We start from the raw sequence: 17233 nt of genomic DNA, 5'->3' as shown, positions 1-17233 counted from the left end.
GTGCTTCAGCTGGACACACCCTCAGGGCTCACTCGCTCCCATCCCAGGCACCTGCAATGGGAGAGGCAAAAAGCTGCTCCAAGAGCCCTGCTGGCAGCACCCAAAGCAAACCCATGAGCAGCAGCAGCAGGTCAGAACAACACCCATCACACGGTGACTGGGGGTGCAGCATCCCCAGACAGCCCCAGACCCCTGTCTTGCCTTGTTTCTTCTACATCCCTGCAGAAAGGGGGGCTCTGGCACAGCCAGATCCTCCTGGGAGACCTGGCACAGCCAGAAGAGGCACATCTGAGCCAGGAGTTTGGCTGTGCCACCAGAGGAGAAGCCCAGAGGGCCAAACTGCAGCACAGGGAGGGCAGGCTCGGGATGCCAGTGTGGGATGGGTGGTGGGACACCAACACCAGCCTTTGTCCAGACAGATTCACGCTGAGCTCAAGTTTTGCTCCAGGTGAGGGCTCCTGAATCCTCCAGTGAACCTCTCAGCAGCTGGGGCTGAGCTGTAATCTCGTCCTGTTTAACTCATCCAAAGGACTATTTGTAACTAAAGCCACAGGTCAGTGTGACCTCGTGTACAGCCACGTCAAGGAGGAAAAGGAAAAAAAGACAGAGGCTGCCTTGGGAAGACAATGGGTCACCAGCACTGACAGCCCATGGTGGCATCGTGGCTGTGTCCATCGGGGCAGTAAAGGGCTGGTGGGTCACTCGTGTGCAGGAGCCACTCCTCGAGGAAAGGGGTAGGGTGCTGCTTTCCGGGAGAGAGCAGGACTTGCCCCGGGGAACTCGAGCTCCTCTGGCTCAGGAGCCCAGGAATCAAAGGCAGAGCTGTCCCCGCCGTGTCACACGCGGGGTTTGCAGCTCCGAGGAGCTGCAGAGCTGCTCTCTGCCGTGGCAGCTGGAACATCTGCAGCTGAGCCGGACCCCCGGCAGCCGGGCAGGACCCCACTCCCCGCTCCCCCCTCCGTGGGCAGCTCGGGCAGAGCCGGCAGCCGCTCCGGGGGCGAGAGCCCCGCCGGGGATGGGTGCCAAGAACAGGCGCTTCCCGCTGCCCGCGGCGGGACACGCTGTTCCCAGCTGGGAATCTCGGCTGCCTGGCGAGGGGAGCGCTGGAGGCAACGAGCTGGGAAGGAAACGCGATTTTATTGCTCCAAGAGCGCCAGCCGCTCGCCCTGCGGCAGGAGAGGCCACCGACGGCTCCCACTCTGCAGATGCCCCGCAGTAGAGTTTGGGGGGAAAAAGCAGGGAAAATCCTCCAGGAACGGGAGGCATCTTTCTGGTGCCCTTCTAACACTGGTTGTGGATGGGAGGAGGCCTCGTGGAGCAGAGCAGCATCTCCAATCCCTACAGCAAGCACAAGGACAGGCAGTGGGACCTCCTGAACATCACTCCATGCTCCTCATCCATGGATACCCTCCCTCGACTCGAGGGGTTTTAATTAACGAGAAGCTATAACCCCTCAGCAGCAGCCCTGCTGGCGCTCAGCATTATCAGTACAACATTCAGGAGGGATTTGCTTTACTCTCAGCGAGCCTTTGAGTTTCTGGTAAATAAAACAACTCTTTTCAGCTGCCCAGGTCCTGCCTGCGCAGGTTTGAGTTCCTGGAGCGGAGGCAAAGGCAGGAGGAGCCAGGGCGGGGAGAGGGAGCTTGGGAAGGTGCCGAGCACAGAGCACACCCTCCCAAGGTGCCGGCAGCTCTGCAGAGGCTGAGGCATCTTCTGCGGGAAAGGAGGTGCCAAAGATCGAACCCATCACGGGGGGTTTGGAAACAGGAGAACGAGTGGAGGGGAAAAAGAAAAAAAAAGAAAAAAAGGAAAAAAAAAAGATGTCGTTTAAAATCCAGCAGCACATCCAAAATTGACCCCATGGGGGATGAAACGCTCTTTTCTCTTTAAATATTAACACAGTGTGAAGAACAAAAACATTAAAAAAAAAAGAAAAATAGCATTGGTGAGGAGGAAAGAGCCCAACCTGCTACTCAGAGGAACATAAACCCTGAAGTGTGTGGGGGGGGGGTGAAACCATTGACATTTTTGATTAATGAGCTTTCTGTGGGTGGTTGATGTAGAGGAGAAGGGTAAGAAACGCAGACATGACTTGTTCTCAAGCAAGATGATGAGAATAAAGGTCTCCTGACTCAACACTTCTCCTGACTCAAGAATTCATCTTTTTGTTTTGTGCCTGTGCAGATCCTGCTGGATGCGAGGGAAAGCTGCACAATTTACGTATTTCCCATCAACAGCACGGTCTGTTTAGGCTCCAAGGCAACAAAACCAATTTAAAGCCTACCTTTCCATGCTGAACAAGCTGTGCTTACGATTACACCTTAATTCCATATTTAATTTGGTCTAAGATGGGCACAGGGATGAACTGGAGCCCCAGGAGATGTTTGGCCACATACTGGAGTGCTGTTGTAGGGCTCACACCATAGCATGGGACCCATTGGAGGGAGAAAAATCTGCAGAGGGTGGTTTTACTGATTAGAAAACATGAACTCATAAGGGGAAGCATTTCCTGGGATTCCTCAGGTGTTTTGTTGGTTGTTAGAAATTTTATGTGCTTGAGGAGGTTAAAACCTGAGGTGAGTGCTGAGGTACCAACCCACCTCCACAGAGGTGTCAGAGATCAGAGAACCCCACCATGATTTGGGGGAGAAAGGACCTTAAAGCTCATCTCATTCCACCCCCTGCCATGGACAGGGACACCCAGGTTGCTCCAAACCCTGTCCAGCCTGGCCTTGGACGCTTCCAGGGCTGGGGCAGCCACAGCTCCTCTGGGTGACCTGTGCCAGGGGAATGACTGGTTATAAAGAACTAAAAAACATTCAGTGTGTCAGATATTGGACATGAAGTAGTACGAAGGTGGGATGTTCAGCACTGACCTCACCAACAGCTCCTGGACGAGCCCAAACACCGTCTGAGAGCAGCCAAGGGTTGTTTTCAGATGTTTGTGAAGGGAGGAGAGGGATTCCCTGCTGGGCACGGCCCACACTGACCTGTGGAGTGGAGCATCCCCCCAGCACTAATTCCTGAGGACATGCAGGTAATGGAAATGGCTTGGAGCCACCACCTGTGATGATCCAGCTGCGAGGAGATGCCAACAAAGTGTTTTGGAAACGAGCCCGTGAGAGAAAATACCGCTGACAAATATTTGCAGGCACTTCCAGTCACATTTCTGCAGTTTTCATAAAGCTGATTTTTTTCTCACCCCACCCTATGCAACCCAAGTTTAAATATTTGTTATTTGCACTGCAAATGTTAAGGAAAAAAAATACCACAAGTGCAGTAAAGATTTGTGCAGAAAGATGATGGAAAGTCAGACAGTAAAGTGGGGGATGGAAGGAAGAAACCAGTTTAAAAAAACCTCATCACAGCTGTCAGAAAAGCTTTAGTGGGAGAAACTTCCCATCCAACTGCCCAACACTTGGGTGGGCTCTGTCTCCAAGACAGTCCAGTTATCCCTTCTCCACTTCTTTTCCCCATGCTCCTAAATCCAAACATTCCCAGCCCTTGCAAATAAAAGGAATGAATCTCTAAATGCTACAAAACTGCCTGAGATTTCCACCTATTTATCAGGAGAGGCTGTTGATGTTTCCAGTTAGAGGAAATAAGGTTTTGGGGTTTTTTTTTAAGTGTTTATTTCTGCATACCCACGTATGAGCTCCTCAACATTGTAACCTGGAGCTTTTTATTATTTGTTCTTTCTTAGGTAAAAACCAGGAAAGGTTTTGCTGCAGAACAGACCTGATTAAATTAGACCTGACCATCATGGAAAGAATGAGCTTTAATCTTACTTCCTTCATCTCTTACTTAATTCCTTCCTTATTCACAGTGGATTTCTTGTGTTCACTTGAATAGGAATTGACTTCTTTGCTTTAAATTCAGGGGTGAGATGGGCCAGATTTTGGTTTCCCCCTCCAGATCCCAGCACAGTTCCTGTTTTTCCAGGCCATTTTACCAACACTCATTCCTTGTTCCAGTCATTACCCAGCCTGACCTCCTACAAAACTGTCCCACTGTTGAAAACCATCCTCTTTATATATATTAATGTGTTTTTCAATGTTCTGGAGCTCTTCCTAAAGGCCAGGTCATGGTTTTAGAGGCTGCCATGGTTGGGGTTGTTTTGGCCCCAGGTCTCCTGCCTAGAGACTCCCAACACCACTCATCCCTGGGTGATGGGTCACTGGAAAGGGCAAGGATTGAATCAGATTGTTGGGTTTTTATCTGCCCCACTGTGCCCAGGTTTAATTGACCCTGCCAGGGCAACCCACAGATTTGGGGATGGTTATTCCAGATTTGAAAGGGGATAAAAGGGCAGGTCTTGTCCTTGTGTTTGCAGAGGTGCAAGGCCTGTGGAAACTCAGGGATTGGGCCAGTTCTGCTTTAAACACAGCTCAGCCTTGCCCTAAAAGCAGATTTTAAGGAGTCACCCACCTCTAAAATAGCCTGCAGCCTAATCTTTTGAAAGAAAAACAGTCTTAACAGAGCCATAATGCTGCAGTTGTGCCCTCTGCCACACTGCAGTGCCTGCCCCCACACTGAATTTCACAGCAATTCCACTGCACTTGTCTGGGTTCATCAGCTCAAACCTCCAAGCTCGCTGTCTCAGGGAAGGCTCCTCGCTCTGCCCCAGCTTCCCAATCACGGCATTTGTTTGTGTTTAATAAAATTACCTGATTAGAGCATTCTCCAAGGAAACAACCTGCAGCTTTAGGAAAAACAGAGAGATGTCTGAGTTCCTCACCGAGGCTTCTCTAAGCAGCCCTTTCCTCCAGCCAAACCTGTGAACAACCTGTTCACTGAACCCCTGGAGCAGGCACAGCCCTGCACTGATAAACATCACTAATAACAACCAGGACCCGCTAAGAGAACTCTCAGCTTTCCAGGAGACACCCAGGCCCCCAGGTGTGCATTCAGGTCTGAAGGTAAATACACACAAGCACTGAAACCAAGGGAGTTCCCCGGGAAAAACTGAATTTTTAGGGTGAGGCCACTGGAATGTACAAACAGCAGGGCTGGAATTTAGGAGATGACTCCACAGGTCTGGCTCCTGCACAGCTCAGTATCAGGTATTCACCCACCACATTCACCCACCACAGGCACGGAAAATGAGGATTCTGAGGGAAAAACCCTGAATCTCCCTGTAAATTCCAGCATTAAACATTCAGCAAGCAGAAGAGAAAAGCAAACAAAAAAAAACCCAGACACAGGGTTGAACTCTTTTGTTTTTATAGAATTTTTACAATATATTTCTCTTCATTTGCATATTTTACCCACATCTGTAGCTTTCTTTTTACATGTTGAACTGAATAGGAATAAATCTAAAGGTCTGATATATTTTAAACAACTGATAAAAATTGCAAAGTAGTAAACCTGTAAGAAAAGAAATTATAAAACTCTCGGTTGTAAGTGTTTAATGAAAGCAAGTCAAATGCATCATTAGGAACAATATGGTTTGTTTTAAACACATCATAGGTGATTCAGGCAGGACAACCTTTTTTAGTTTGTTTTTTTTTTTTATATTAGGCACATTTTTTTTTTTCAGCATACCTGTTTCCCAGACAGTTTTATACAATTCAATAGCATTATCCACATCCACTTGGAACTCCTGCATAATTTTCAAAATGTGATTGATCATGAATATTCATTATTGGTATTCTACTCCTCTTTCTTTAGAACTACCAGAAGAGGAAAAAAAAAAAAAAAAAAGAAAAAAATCATCAGTGTTTCTCATCTGTTAAAAAATCCGTAATTAATGATTTGAGTTGTAAGGCAGCAACAGATTCAGTGTCAACTCAGGTCACAGTCCTTCAGTTCCATCTAGTGGGTAGAAATGATATTTTAGTGGACACTGTTCCCAGACAGTCCCTCCGGGGCAAGACAACTGACTCACAGGCCAGTTACTGCTGGTAAAGTTGAGTGGTTTGCCTGGTAAGGAACTCTGGCCACTCCTGTGTCATCCTTGCAGCCTCATGTCTTCAACCAGAAAGCCAAAAAGAGTCCACCAGAAATCCAGGTGACTGTGAGAGAGCCGTGAGGGGTCCTGGGCGGGGTTTATTTACAGTCACCATCCCTGATGTGAAGAACCAAAAAAGCCTCCTCTGGCCGAGCAGGCAGAGCTGAGCAGCCCCAGCACTCCAGCCCACACTGCAGCTCCAGGATTGCTCAGCCAGGGGTTCCCAGGGAGCAGTGAGTACAAATCCTGCTGCCCCACAGAATTCCCAAGGCTCACCTGCCCCACAGCTCCCTGCCACGGGTTAGGAAGGTCTCCTTTTGGTGGAGCAGCTGCCCTTTCCCAGAAGGTCTCTGTGCCTGCCAAGGTGTGGAGCAGCTGCTTCCCCAGAGATCCTGATCTGTGCGTTAAAGATTCACCACAACTCGGGGAATTCCCTTCCCACCGTCAGCTCTTCAAGGAGATCAACTCCAGGACGCTCCAGGAGGGGGTTCAGGGAGGGACCTCTCTGCTTCCCTTCAGTGCCTGAGAAATAGATTTTTCCTGCATCCTGCCATTCTCATTTGCTAAGAGGGCCACTCCATTCCTGAAGGCTCCAGCGTGGTGGTTTCCAGTTTGAAGACTTTCAAGCAGAAAAATCAGGTTCTGATTCCAGCTCGTGCCCTGAAGAAGCACTCACTGGGCACTCACCTCAAAACAAAACTCTACAGTACTAGAGGCCACCCAAAACCAAAAAAAACAACAACAAAAACCAAACCAGGGGATGTATTACTGCACATTTCCCTCTCAGAGGGAGACTGGAGCACCCTTAAAATTCCAGCCCCAGCTGATAAGCCCCTCAGTTGAGAGGACACCCTCAGAGCTGGGCTCCTGTGCGTGTTGCACACTGGTACCTGGGCACCACTCACCTCCTGGCCAGGCAGGGTCAATAAACACATCCCCCACTGCCTCTGCACAACTTGCACTCAGTTACTACTGGAGCTTTTGGCTGCCTTTTTTCCCCCTAGTCTAACGTTGGGGTGAAAAAGGGGAAGAAGAAATTAATTAGTGTTAATAGTTCTCTGAATTCATATTTGACAAGACCATTTCCACATAGTGTGCAATGGTACACGAAATACATCCCCGAATCCTCCTGTGCTCTTTTTAACTCTTTGGAAAGGGAATAACCAATGTATTTGTGCAGGAAGAAAGCCAATTTATTTCAGCAGAGAAGGTCTGCAATTCATTCCACATTCACTCTGAGGAATGTGGTTATTGCTCTGGAAGATAAGCCTGGATGGCTCATTGACCCCACCCTGAGTGCTGGCAGTCTGGTTCCCAACATTGCCAAGGACCTCCTAAACCACTGGTACTGAAATAATGCAAATTAAAAAAGCCTGGTGAGTAATTTCTTATCAAGAAGCAATGGTGGAAGTTCCTCAGCTCTTCACGTCACCTTTGTGACCGAGGGCCAGCCTGTGCTCTCTGCACTACAATAACAGGCTATTTGGGAGAAGACACTGGGGACAAATCAAGGTAAGAAAAGGTGATCCAGGTGAATGAATCCAAGACCAGCACAACCATTAAGCCCTTGCACGAGGATGCTCTGAAACTTAAATCCTTTATAACCCCTTCGCAAATCACCCACAATTTGTTTTACCACCTGTAGTTTAGTAAGAATTAAAAGTTCTTTTCCTTGGGTAGGAGCCTCCAAAGCAAAAGCAGACATGACAGGATTGGAGCATGGCCCATTTCTGCCCAGCCCAGCAGGCTCTGGGGTGCCTGTTTCCCTTCCCGGCCCCGCAGGAGATGCTGAGGGATCACTGCCATCCATCAAGTTTCCCTGGGGAGCAGAAGACACCAAGGCAGGGGGCCCTTCCATTCTCATCCTTGATCTCCCCTCGCTCCTTCAGCTCCTGGGAATAAGCCCCACTATTGTTGTGTGGATCTAACATGCTACAATACGTGCATACATAACTGTCGGCGACGCGTGAGTGACTTCAGGGTGTGCTTTGTCATCATCCAAGTGCATGTTACAGGTTCTACATCGAGGTGGAAGGAAGGAAGGAAGGCTGCAGAGTGCTCATACACTGAAGCTGAAGGAACTTGTCCTGAACGGAGTTAAAGATGTTTGTTCCAATGTCCTATGGACAAACTACTCTATCCCATGCACTCCGGCCTGAGCCAGTATTAAACATTCCAGAAACTGGTTGATTTGTTTGGATAGTTAATGGCAAGGCTGATAGCAGCAATGTTTTTCAGGGCCTAGAAGAGAGAAGGAAAAACAAAGTCATTCGGAAGATTCTCCTCGATCCGAAACAGCAAAGAAATCCCTGTATGAAATTAAACAGACAAGGAAGCCCAGAATGGTTTGGGTTGGAAGGGACCTTAAAGATCATCTCACTCTACCCCCTGCCAAGGACAGGGACACCTTACACTAGACCTGGTTGCTCCAAGCCCCGTCCAACCTGGCCTTGGACACTTCCAGGGATGGGGCAGCCACAGCTTCTCTGGGCAACCTGTGCCAGGGCCTGCCCACCCTCACAGGAAGGAATTCCTTCCCAATATCCAACAACAGCATTTGTGAGTAGTTAATTCCCAAACAACCCCATTGGGCAATCAGAAATCATTCACTCTGTCACACAGATACCACAAACCCCCCCACTGTGGGGCTGTACAGCCCTACCTGTGCTGTGCAGCGATGAAGATGATCTTCAGTATTTAAGGCAAGCAAGTACTCCTGCAGAGATCCAAGCTCCTGCAGCCAGAAAACAATCAGTGAACACCAATGTTTCTACCAGCTATCATCCTACTCATTAATATTAAAATGCTGCTCATTAGAGCAGTCCCCAAGAGCCAAAGGAATCAGAACAACACACAAGGCTCTGGACTAGAGCACAGCTGGTGACCACAGAAATCAGCTCATTACAGACTGTTCATATGTAATGGTCAAAATCAACTCAAGGAAAACCACATGCAAATACCTCTAAATTAATTATTAAGCCAGCATTCCTCTCAGTGGCTTTAGGGCCATAATTGCACAAGGAAGAGTCATGACTATTACTTAATGTCCCATGATGGGTGAGACAACAGAATGACACTCAGTCAGAATTTGCTGCCAGACTCCACATGAGAAAGTTGTTTAATCTTTCTGAAGCTCTGATGGAGTTGACCAAGACAAAGGCAAACTACACACAGTGTAACAGTGAATGACAGCAGTGAGGAAAGGAGGGACACAGATGCAGGAACTGCTTACAGTAACTCTGTTTTCTGTCACAAAGAAGAGCTCTGCCAGTGCACGATGGAGAGGAAGGAGAATTCCAGGCTTGGCCATGTCGTGACACAAGTTGTTTTCCATATGGGTGAAAAGCTGCCAAAGTGGCTTCAACAAGGTGAGGTCACAGTCCCTGAAAAAAGGAGGAGTTTAAATGAAATTGTGATGAAATAGCGAGTAAACTGTGCCTGTTTCTGGGAACGGGGAGGTGGAGGGGGAAAGCAAAACCAAACCAGTATCAAGAGAACAAACCCACACCATTTGTGACAGGTGGATAAGAAACACAGCAAGTATTTTAAAATCCAAATGCACTCAGGTGTTCCAGCACAAAGCAGTGAGATGGAGAAACCTCATAGCCATGATTGTGTCTAAATGACTTTTCTAAAGCTGAGTGTGCTCCTGCAATGAGGACTATAAACCAAAATAACCATATACATCACTCTGCTAAATGCTCTGCTAATGGTCTAGAAATACCCATGCCATACATACTTGAGCTTTAGGACACCTGTCCCTACTAAAACTCAATTACAGGCTCAATGGCACAACTCAAAACAATAATTTAAAAGTTATTTACTCCTCAGACAATCAGATCATCACCATCATGACTATGCGCTATGACTGATACGAAGAGAACAAATTTCTAGAAAACTAATTGACATTTATCTTTGTCCTGTTTCAGGGTGGGTTTTTTTTAACTTTCTGACAACTTGGAGCTTTTTTCCAAGTGCCCAGCCCAGGGCAGTCCCTCACCCCTGGGTGCTGCACTGCACTATCTTCAGGAGCAGGTGGATGGCCTTCAAGCGCTGGTGACCCGTCTGCCGACACGCCACGCCCACCTGCCACTCCCAGATTTTGGCCAGTGGGAGGTGAGGAATTACCCTTTCCTCAGACAGCATCTGCTTTAGGATCTCAAACCCTGGGGGGGAAAAAAAAAAAAGTCAATTCAAGCAGCTGTTACTTCTGTAGGGAATCATTCAGTTTTCTCCATATACTGTATACATATACAGTGTATGTGTAATATAAATATATATACAGTGTATGTGTAATATAAGTATTGCTCTGGCGAGGGAGAAATATTGAATTAAAATACCCAACAAAAATCTGAGAGAATTCTGTCTTACACCCTGACATTACAGCTCTTTTCTGAGGCCCAACTCAGATAAAAATTACGAAGGATCATATCCAAAATTAAAAGTTTTTCCCAAATAGGGCAGACAAGAAGCAGGTCCTCGCTACTGTGGTATATGCAATAGAGTTGTGCTGATGGCAAATTATGCCCTAGCCTCTATTTAATTAAAGATATTTAAACTGTAAAATAAACTAACAAAACCTCTCATGCTCTATCTAGAAATTAGATCCAGAACCAGCCTATTTGAATGGATAGCTACTCTTAAAAACACAATCACAATAATTTCAGTTTTCCATTTTGCTGAATCCTGTGTGTAATTCCAGTCACATAATGAGGTTCTGAATGCAAATTACATTGTTAAAATTGCAATCTCCAGGTCTCTGTGAGGAGTTTGTATTTCTAACACCAAGTCACAGCCAGGAAGAGGCATCAGTTGAGCTTTAATCACGATATTTCCAAGACACTGAAAGCAAATTCCATGCCAAGAAAAAGCCATAACCACAAGCCTCTCAAAGCTCAGCAAAGTGATGAAAAAAGGCTTTTTTCAGTCCATTCTGAGCAGCACTCACCTGTCTGAAACCTTCCCAGGTGACCCACTGTCACTGTAAACTTATATCCCCACTCAGTGTTACTCATGTCAGAGGTGAATCGGTAGTAGAGGGTGTCCCCTGTGTGCAAGAGAAGGAAGAAAACCCACATTACTTCCTTCTGATTTCACTTTGCTACCTTAAAAACAGTTAAAATGAAGAGCCTGTAAGGAATTTATCCTAGATACTGTCATTTAGGAGAGATGATCTCTTTTTTGTTAACTGTGGAATGCACAGGAGATCGAAAAAGAGTTTCCCCTGTCTCGAGATAGAAAGGAGAATATTTTTATATTTTTGACAACTACACAGAGGAAGGTAAAGTCTACACTGTACACTTGTAACTTCACTTTTCCAAGTGAAGTTGATTTAAGTGTGTTATGCATCAGTTATGATTTATGAAAAGAGAACTTCTAAATAAGCAGCCAAGTTCTTTACAACAACCTTCAAATTCACTGGAAACGAGGTTTAGAAAATGTGAAAGTAAACTCACTGCTTTTACGTATCAGAAAATGAGATTGCACATCTTTTATCTAGGGAAGAAAAATGTTAAACTTAATCACTTGGAAGTAGAAGGACTCTCAGAACGTTTGACCATTTTATAATCAGGCAGTGGAACATTCAAGAGGTTCTTGTCATTGGAGCATCTACATCTTCAGAGAGAGAAATCCCGGCAGTTTGCTGCAAGGCTGCACAGAACATGTCCTTACCTACTGTGCTCTGTAATATTAGAGCTGTTAAAACTTAGGATTTCCTTCTGTTCCACAAAAAACTCCCATCACCCTGGGTCAAACAGGCTGGTTTTTACTGGGAAGCAGAATTTTCAAAGTTTCGTGAAGAAAAAAAATTTTGAAAACACCTTTCAGGATTTAAAAAAAAAAAAACCAAACAACAACAACAAACAAACTTAAAAAAAGCCCAGAAACCTTCAAATGCCTGGTGGCAGCTACAACCTGCTGAGTGAAACCCAGAGCCTTAATCCAGACACAGCCTTGGCTGGAGAGGAACTCGCACAAGGTGAAACTCAAGTTTCACAGCCAAGGCCGCTCCAAAACAATGGGCCTCAAAGTTCAGCTCCTTGGCAAAGCTCTGCAACTCTCTGGGAGGAAAAGGAGGCCAGAAGGCAGGCTCAGAAAAATCCAAAGTATTTCTACAGAGCAGACAGTTGCTTTTAATGTTATCCTGTAACCCAAAGAGCACCTCGCTAAGGAAGCTCCCAAATCTATTTACAGGTGCTGACAGTACTTGAAGTCAAGTTTCCTGCAACCCCCCCCGGTGTTCAGGGGCTTAAATCAATTAAAAATAAGTTAAAACAATTAAAAATAAGTGCAGTCCTTTGAGCTCCCTGGCATTTGCTACTTGCTGTGGTATCAAAAATGTGCTCAGAGAATACAGACTGCAGCTGCCTGTCAAAAGAGTGGGGTTTTTTTCAGTTGTGCTCTGTGGCACTGGCACTGCCTCTCTGCTCAGAGCAGCAGACAGAGATAAGCATATCTTTCTTTCTTTCTTTTCTTTTTTTTTTTTTTTTAATAGAAAAAAATGTGCTTCCTGTGGAAAGTAAGACGAGGCATAAACAATGTCAGCGAATATCGTGCAGAACAAGGACCGTGTGTTGGAACAGAACCAAGATCAGAAGTTGTTTCCAGTAGCTGAGAGCACTGAGGGGTGGAAAAAAAAGGTCACAGCCCGACAAGAGATAAGGAACAACTGCAGGAGCAGCATGTCAGAGCAAACACAGAGGGACAAGGACAGGATGGAGCTTTTCCTCCAGCTCTCAGCAACATCCCCATTTCCCTGCCATCCCCCTGCAGCCCCAGCACAGCCCTGAGCCGTGGCAAGGACTCACCTGGAAGCTCGAAATCGGTCCATTTCTCGGGAGAGCCGCTGAAGCTGTGCCGGTCCTGCTGGAAGTCGCTGCTGCTGGACATGAGCAGCTCGTCACAGCCCTCCTCGGTGTTGCACTGGGGGTCAAACTTGATTGAGAGGTAGATGGCACCGGGAATGTGAACTTTATCCTGGGAAATCAACACACAGGAGCTTTGTGTTACTGCACTGCCCAGAACACCCCATGCTTAAGCTTTCCCCACACAAAGAAGGGAGACATCCAAAATATGACAGCACCTCCACGGGTAAAAAAGCTGGTTGGTGGTTTTACCCAGAGCTGATTTACCAGATATAAAGCCTGGCCTATTGTTCACATTAGCTGTTAAACATGTACAATTAATTGCTAGCAGGGCTTTGCTCTTTCAAAAGCAGTAATTGCTGCTGATACTGATCTCATTGCCAGAACCGAAGGGATTGTATGCATCCTAAAAGTAAGAATCAGAGGAGTCAGAGCAGCAGGGAAATTAAAAATCCCAAGACTGCCCAAAGGTAATAATTACTTACCAAACTGTGTCAGAAAAAATGCTTTCAAACAGTATCAAGAAAATAAAATCAGAAACTGTTTGTGTCAGGGGAAGGTAATCTAAAATGAGAAACACAAGAAAAAAGACACCACTCCTACTTTCATCTAACAGCAGAAGGCCAGCTGAAACACATCTTTGGATGGAGGGATAGGAATAGCTGCTCACTAAGGCTTGAAACCACTTACAAATATGATCTGCTTCAAATACTTGCACAGTAAAGTTCACAATGACTGAACTGGGGATACACTGAAGTGCATTTTGAACAAATTTCTTTCCAGGACAAGGCCTCAGCCATCTGAAATCAGCCTTTTCCAAGCAAGACTGGACAGATTTGGTGGGTGTTTCAAGCACAGAAGCCCCACAGGTACACAGGAGGAACTTTGTGAGGCTTCTGCTCCACCCACGGTGGTGATTTCAGCTGATATTCAAGTCAGGCCCTGTGCCAGTCGCTGAACCCACCTCGAAGTTGGTGTTGTTGTTGTAGGGGTGTTGGGATTCCCTCATCTGCACGGCCATTCCAGGCTCCTCCATGAACTGACAGGCTGTCAGGGCCATGGTCCCCAACATGCTCTCCTTGCAGCCATGCAGCACCTTCTGCAGAATCTGGGGAGTTAAAAACCCACAGCATTAAATACAGTGTGCTGGCAAAACAACATTTACACACTTACATGCTGATGGCTGACACGAGTCACTCCCAGTCATGGGGTATTTCTGGAAGAGGGAATTGAGGTACAAGCAAGAAACAAGACAAATCCACAAATGCTTCCTCCAAGTGTCATCTCCATAAGCACAAAGGATTTTATTCTGTCCTCTGGTTCCAGATCTTTCATTCTTTATCTGACAGAAACGTGAAAGATATTGGCTACATCTCTTCCCACAACTGCCAGAATCGTGGCTAATCCATACAGTAATTAATAGGAAACCAAAGCTGCAATCAAATAGGATAAACAACTTTGTTAACAAACTAAAGAGGCACCTCTACCTTCTACACTTGCAGGTTTTGATTTGAATAGAATATGTCGTGTGTTTTAGCCTCCAAATGTACAACTCCAGGTATAAGAAGGCATTATCAGTATTATTTAAGTGGTTGCAGTGTTTGAAAGCACCAGATGCAAGAGCTGCATCTTTGTAAATACAATCTCCTAACTCCTCCTGTAAAATGGAATTGTGGCTCAGACCAACAGACTCACCTCCAAATCAGCCAAAAATTGATTTCCTGGGGAAAAGGAGTTTAAAAATCAAGGGCAGTTCCATGAGTGCATTCTTTGCCTCCACACACTTGCAGAGCAGCCTAAGACAAAGGCTTTGCTTTTGGATTGAATGTGCCTTCGCAGATTTTACACTATCAGTTCATCCTGCCCTTTTCTGAACCCATAAAAAACACCCTGGGGCAACAATTTCCATGACATCTTGTGTCAAGAACCAGTTCTTTTGGTTTGTTTTGGACCTGCCACTTATTACCTTAATCTGACACTCCTTTGTTTTCTTACTGGGAGGGCCAGTGAATAATAACTTGCTGTTAACTTTTGCATGCTATTTACTGCTTTAAATCTACAGAGAGTAGACTTTTCCATTACTCCTTCTCTGTGCCTCCACAGGGGAAACATCCAGGATGAAGAAAACCAGCTGGTTCCCCATACAGAAGTTATTCCTGTCACTCTTCCCCAGGCCTCTCCTGCATCTTATTTTCATTTTTTAATGAGATGAGGGAGTCAGGTCACACACTTAATCCAGATGAGATCGGTTCAGTGGCATATCAATGCCTTCTGGTTTATTTTTAATTGCTTCTTTCAAGCTTCCCAGTGCTCCATTTGCTTTGACTGCTCTGAACCCTTGAGCTGCCACTCTCATTGCAACATTCCATTGTAATTCCAGGAACCTTCCACCACAGTAACAGGTATGACAATTTACACATTGACACCTACCAAAGGCAGCTCTCAAAAAGCACTGCCTATTTTACCAGTTTCTCCAGATGACCATCCAGATTGCCTGTTTTCAAACTAAATTGCCTGTTTTACCAATTTCTCATTCACAACTGGAAGAGTTGTCTCCAAGGAGCTCCTTTTTCCATTTTCAGTTAACGAAATCAGTCCTCACCGCACCGACAGATTCCAACTGCTTTTTTCAGATCTAATTTCAGTTTGGGAGTTTCAACTGAGTCAAAAAAAATAACCTGCAAGTATTTCTGTTAGTCAGAGCCTCATGGCTTGTGGGCACAGGTTTTGCTCACATTGTCTGAGCGAATCCACTTACTTTTTCCCACAGCTGCTTCTCCTCCAGCTGCATCAGCATGTCCAGGATGTACGTCATGTGGGCCGGGCCACTCAGGTCTAGGATTTCCTCGTTGATTGCCACGTCATCAGGCCACTCAGCCAGCAAGGATGCCAGCACATGCCTGGCATAAAGAACTGCAATAGCCTCGTTGACACGATACAGGTAGTCCCTCACAGCCTTTTTGCTCCTGGAGTCCAGTTCCTTGTGCAGGAGGATGGAACTCTTGGTGCGGCGCTGCTTGGCGTAGCTGAGCTGCAGGTCACTCTCCGTGCTGGTGATCAGCTTCTGGGCTACTGGGTTGGTTTCTTCTGTGGCTTTATCACAGAGGACAGGCTTGGACTGTAAAAAAAACCCAAAAAACAAAAAAGCAAGGCTGAAAAGAGAGGCTGTCGATGATTTGCTTCGTTACGTTGGGGTGTCGCAGCAGGCCGGCAGACTGCAAGCTGGATTTGCAAATGAATTTGGTAAAGAGCACAAAAGTGGGTCTCTCGTGCAGCTAAAAGGAGAGATTTCCTCAAAAACACTGTTTTTGTCAACAGATCTCACTGTCACAGGATATGCTGAGTTGGAAGGGACCCACAAGGACCATCGAGCCCAACTCTTAGCCCTGCAGAATGTGAGTGTGAACAGCAGTGGAAACAGCAGATAGAATTCTAACCACAAGTGCTGACCTACAGAGGAAAAGCAACCAAGTTGTGCCACAGGATGAGGCAGGTTGAGAGGGACCTTTGGAGATGATTTTGTCCAAATCTGATTTAAAGCTGAGAAAACCTCAAAATCAGGGTTTTGTCCAGTTAAATTTGGAGAACTTCCAGGGGTGGATATTTCACAGCCTCTGTATAAGCTGTTAAAAGGCCTGTCCTTTTTATTTTTTTCTCCTTATAATTACATGAAACTACTTCAGGAAGCTCCTTCCACTTTGCTGTGCAACTGATAACCAGCTGCACTGGTGACACCAGCCAGGAATGAGCACCCAAAATAAAGCAGAGAGCTGTGGGACCCTGCTTTGAATGCAAAACCTAGAGCTTGCAAGTGCAGTGTCAACTTCACAAGATAAATTCACTGCTGCTTTGTTCTGCTGAGCTCACTGGAAGATAGCGATCTGCTGGAACAGTAGCATGGCATAAGCTTACAGCAATTAGATACAATCTCTCTTGTGCAAGGGGAGGAAATTACAGCCTGCAATCACAATTTGTTCTCCTCAGCTGAGAATCAAGTTCTTTTACTTCCTTAAGGAAGGAATTGCGAGGAAGAAATATTTGCTTCTTGTTGTACCTGCTCATTTACTTTGACACAGAGCGTTAATGACAGATTATTTCAGATGTTAAAAAAGCCCAATTATCTCAGGTTTGAAGTTACTAAACAGACCAGAAATCACTCAGTGCCTAAATTAACCGTTCCACAATCACTCCTGTTTGTGGAGATGACCCTACCAAACACGGTAAGATGATCATATCTGTATCCACTGCCTTGGAACTCTGCTCCTCCAGCCTCAGGCGCTTGCTGGGCTGCCACTTCTGGGCCAGGGTTCGGATCCTCTCATCCGTAGTTATCACATCTCCATCGAACCTGGCGGGGGGAAACACAGCAAAACCCTCACCAGTGTGTTTGGAAATAAATGCAAAGTAAATCAGTGCA

General features: G+C 46.1%; 1 protein-coding gene across 1 annotated transcript in view; it reads right to left on the bottom strand.

Annotated features, from left to right (window-relative positions):
* Positions 1-7128: 7128 nt before the first annotated feature.
* ZZEF1 (zinc finger ZZ-type and EF-hand domain containing 1) overlaps positions 7129-17233 on the bottom strand; it is a 52524-nt gene continuing 42419 nt past the window's right edge. The window contains exons 47-55 of the mRNA XM_027882085.1: positions 17029-17164; positions 15575-15934; positions 13781-13924; positions 12760-12928; positions 10899-10997; positions 9951-10116; positions 9183-9333; positions 8613-8684; positions 7129-8191 (exon numbers count right to left, since the gene is read on the bottom strand). Coding sequence (XP_027737886.1) covers positions 8117-8191; positions 8613-8684; positions 9183-9333; positions 9951-10116; positions 10899-10997; positions 12760-12928; positions 13781-13924; positions 15575-15934; positions 17029-17164 — 1372 coding nt within the window. The 3' untranslated portion in view covers positions 7129-8116. The remainder of the gene's footprint in view (positions 8192-8612; positions 8685-9182; positions 9334-9950; positions 10117-10898; positions 10998-12759; positions 12929-13780; positions 13925-15574; positions 15935-17028; positions 17165-17233) is intronic.

Source organism: Empidonax traillii, unplaced genomic scaffold (assembly GCF_003031625.1).
Source record: "Empidonax traillii isolate 1590-97213 ecotype Southwest subspecies unplaced genomic scaffold, ASM303162v1 scaffold101:size1699134, whole genome shotgun sequence".
In the NCBI taxonomy this organism is placed as follows: domain Eukaryota; kingdom Metazoa; phylum Chordata; class Aves; order Passeriformes; family Tyrannidae; genus Empidonax; species Empidonax traillii.
The sequence above is the reverse complement of the archived record's forward strand: the minus strand, read 5'-3'. Positions and strand labels throughout refer to the sequence as shown.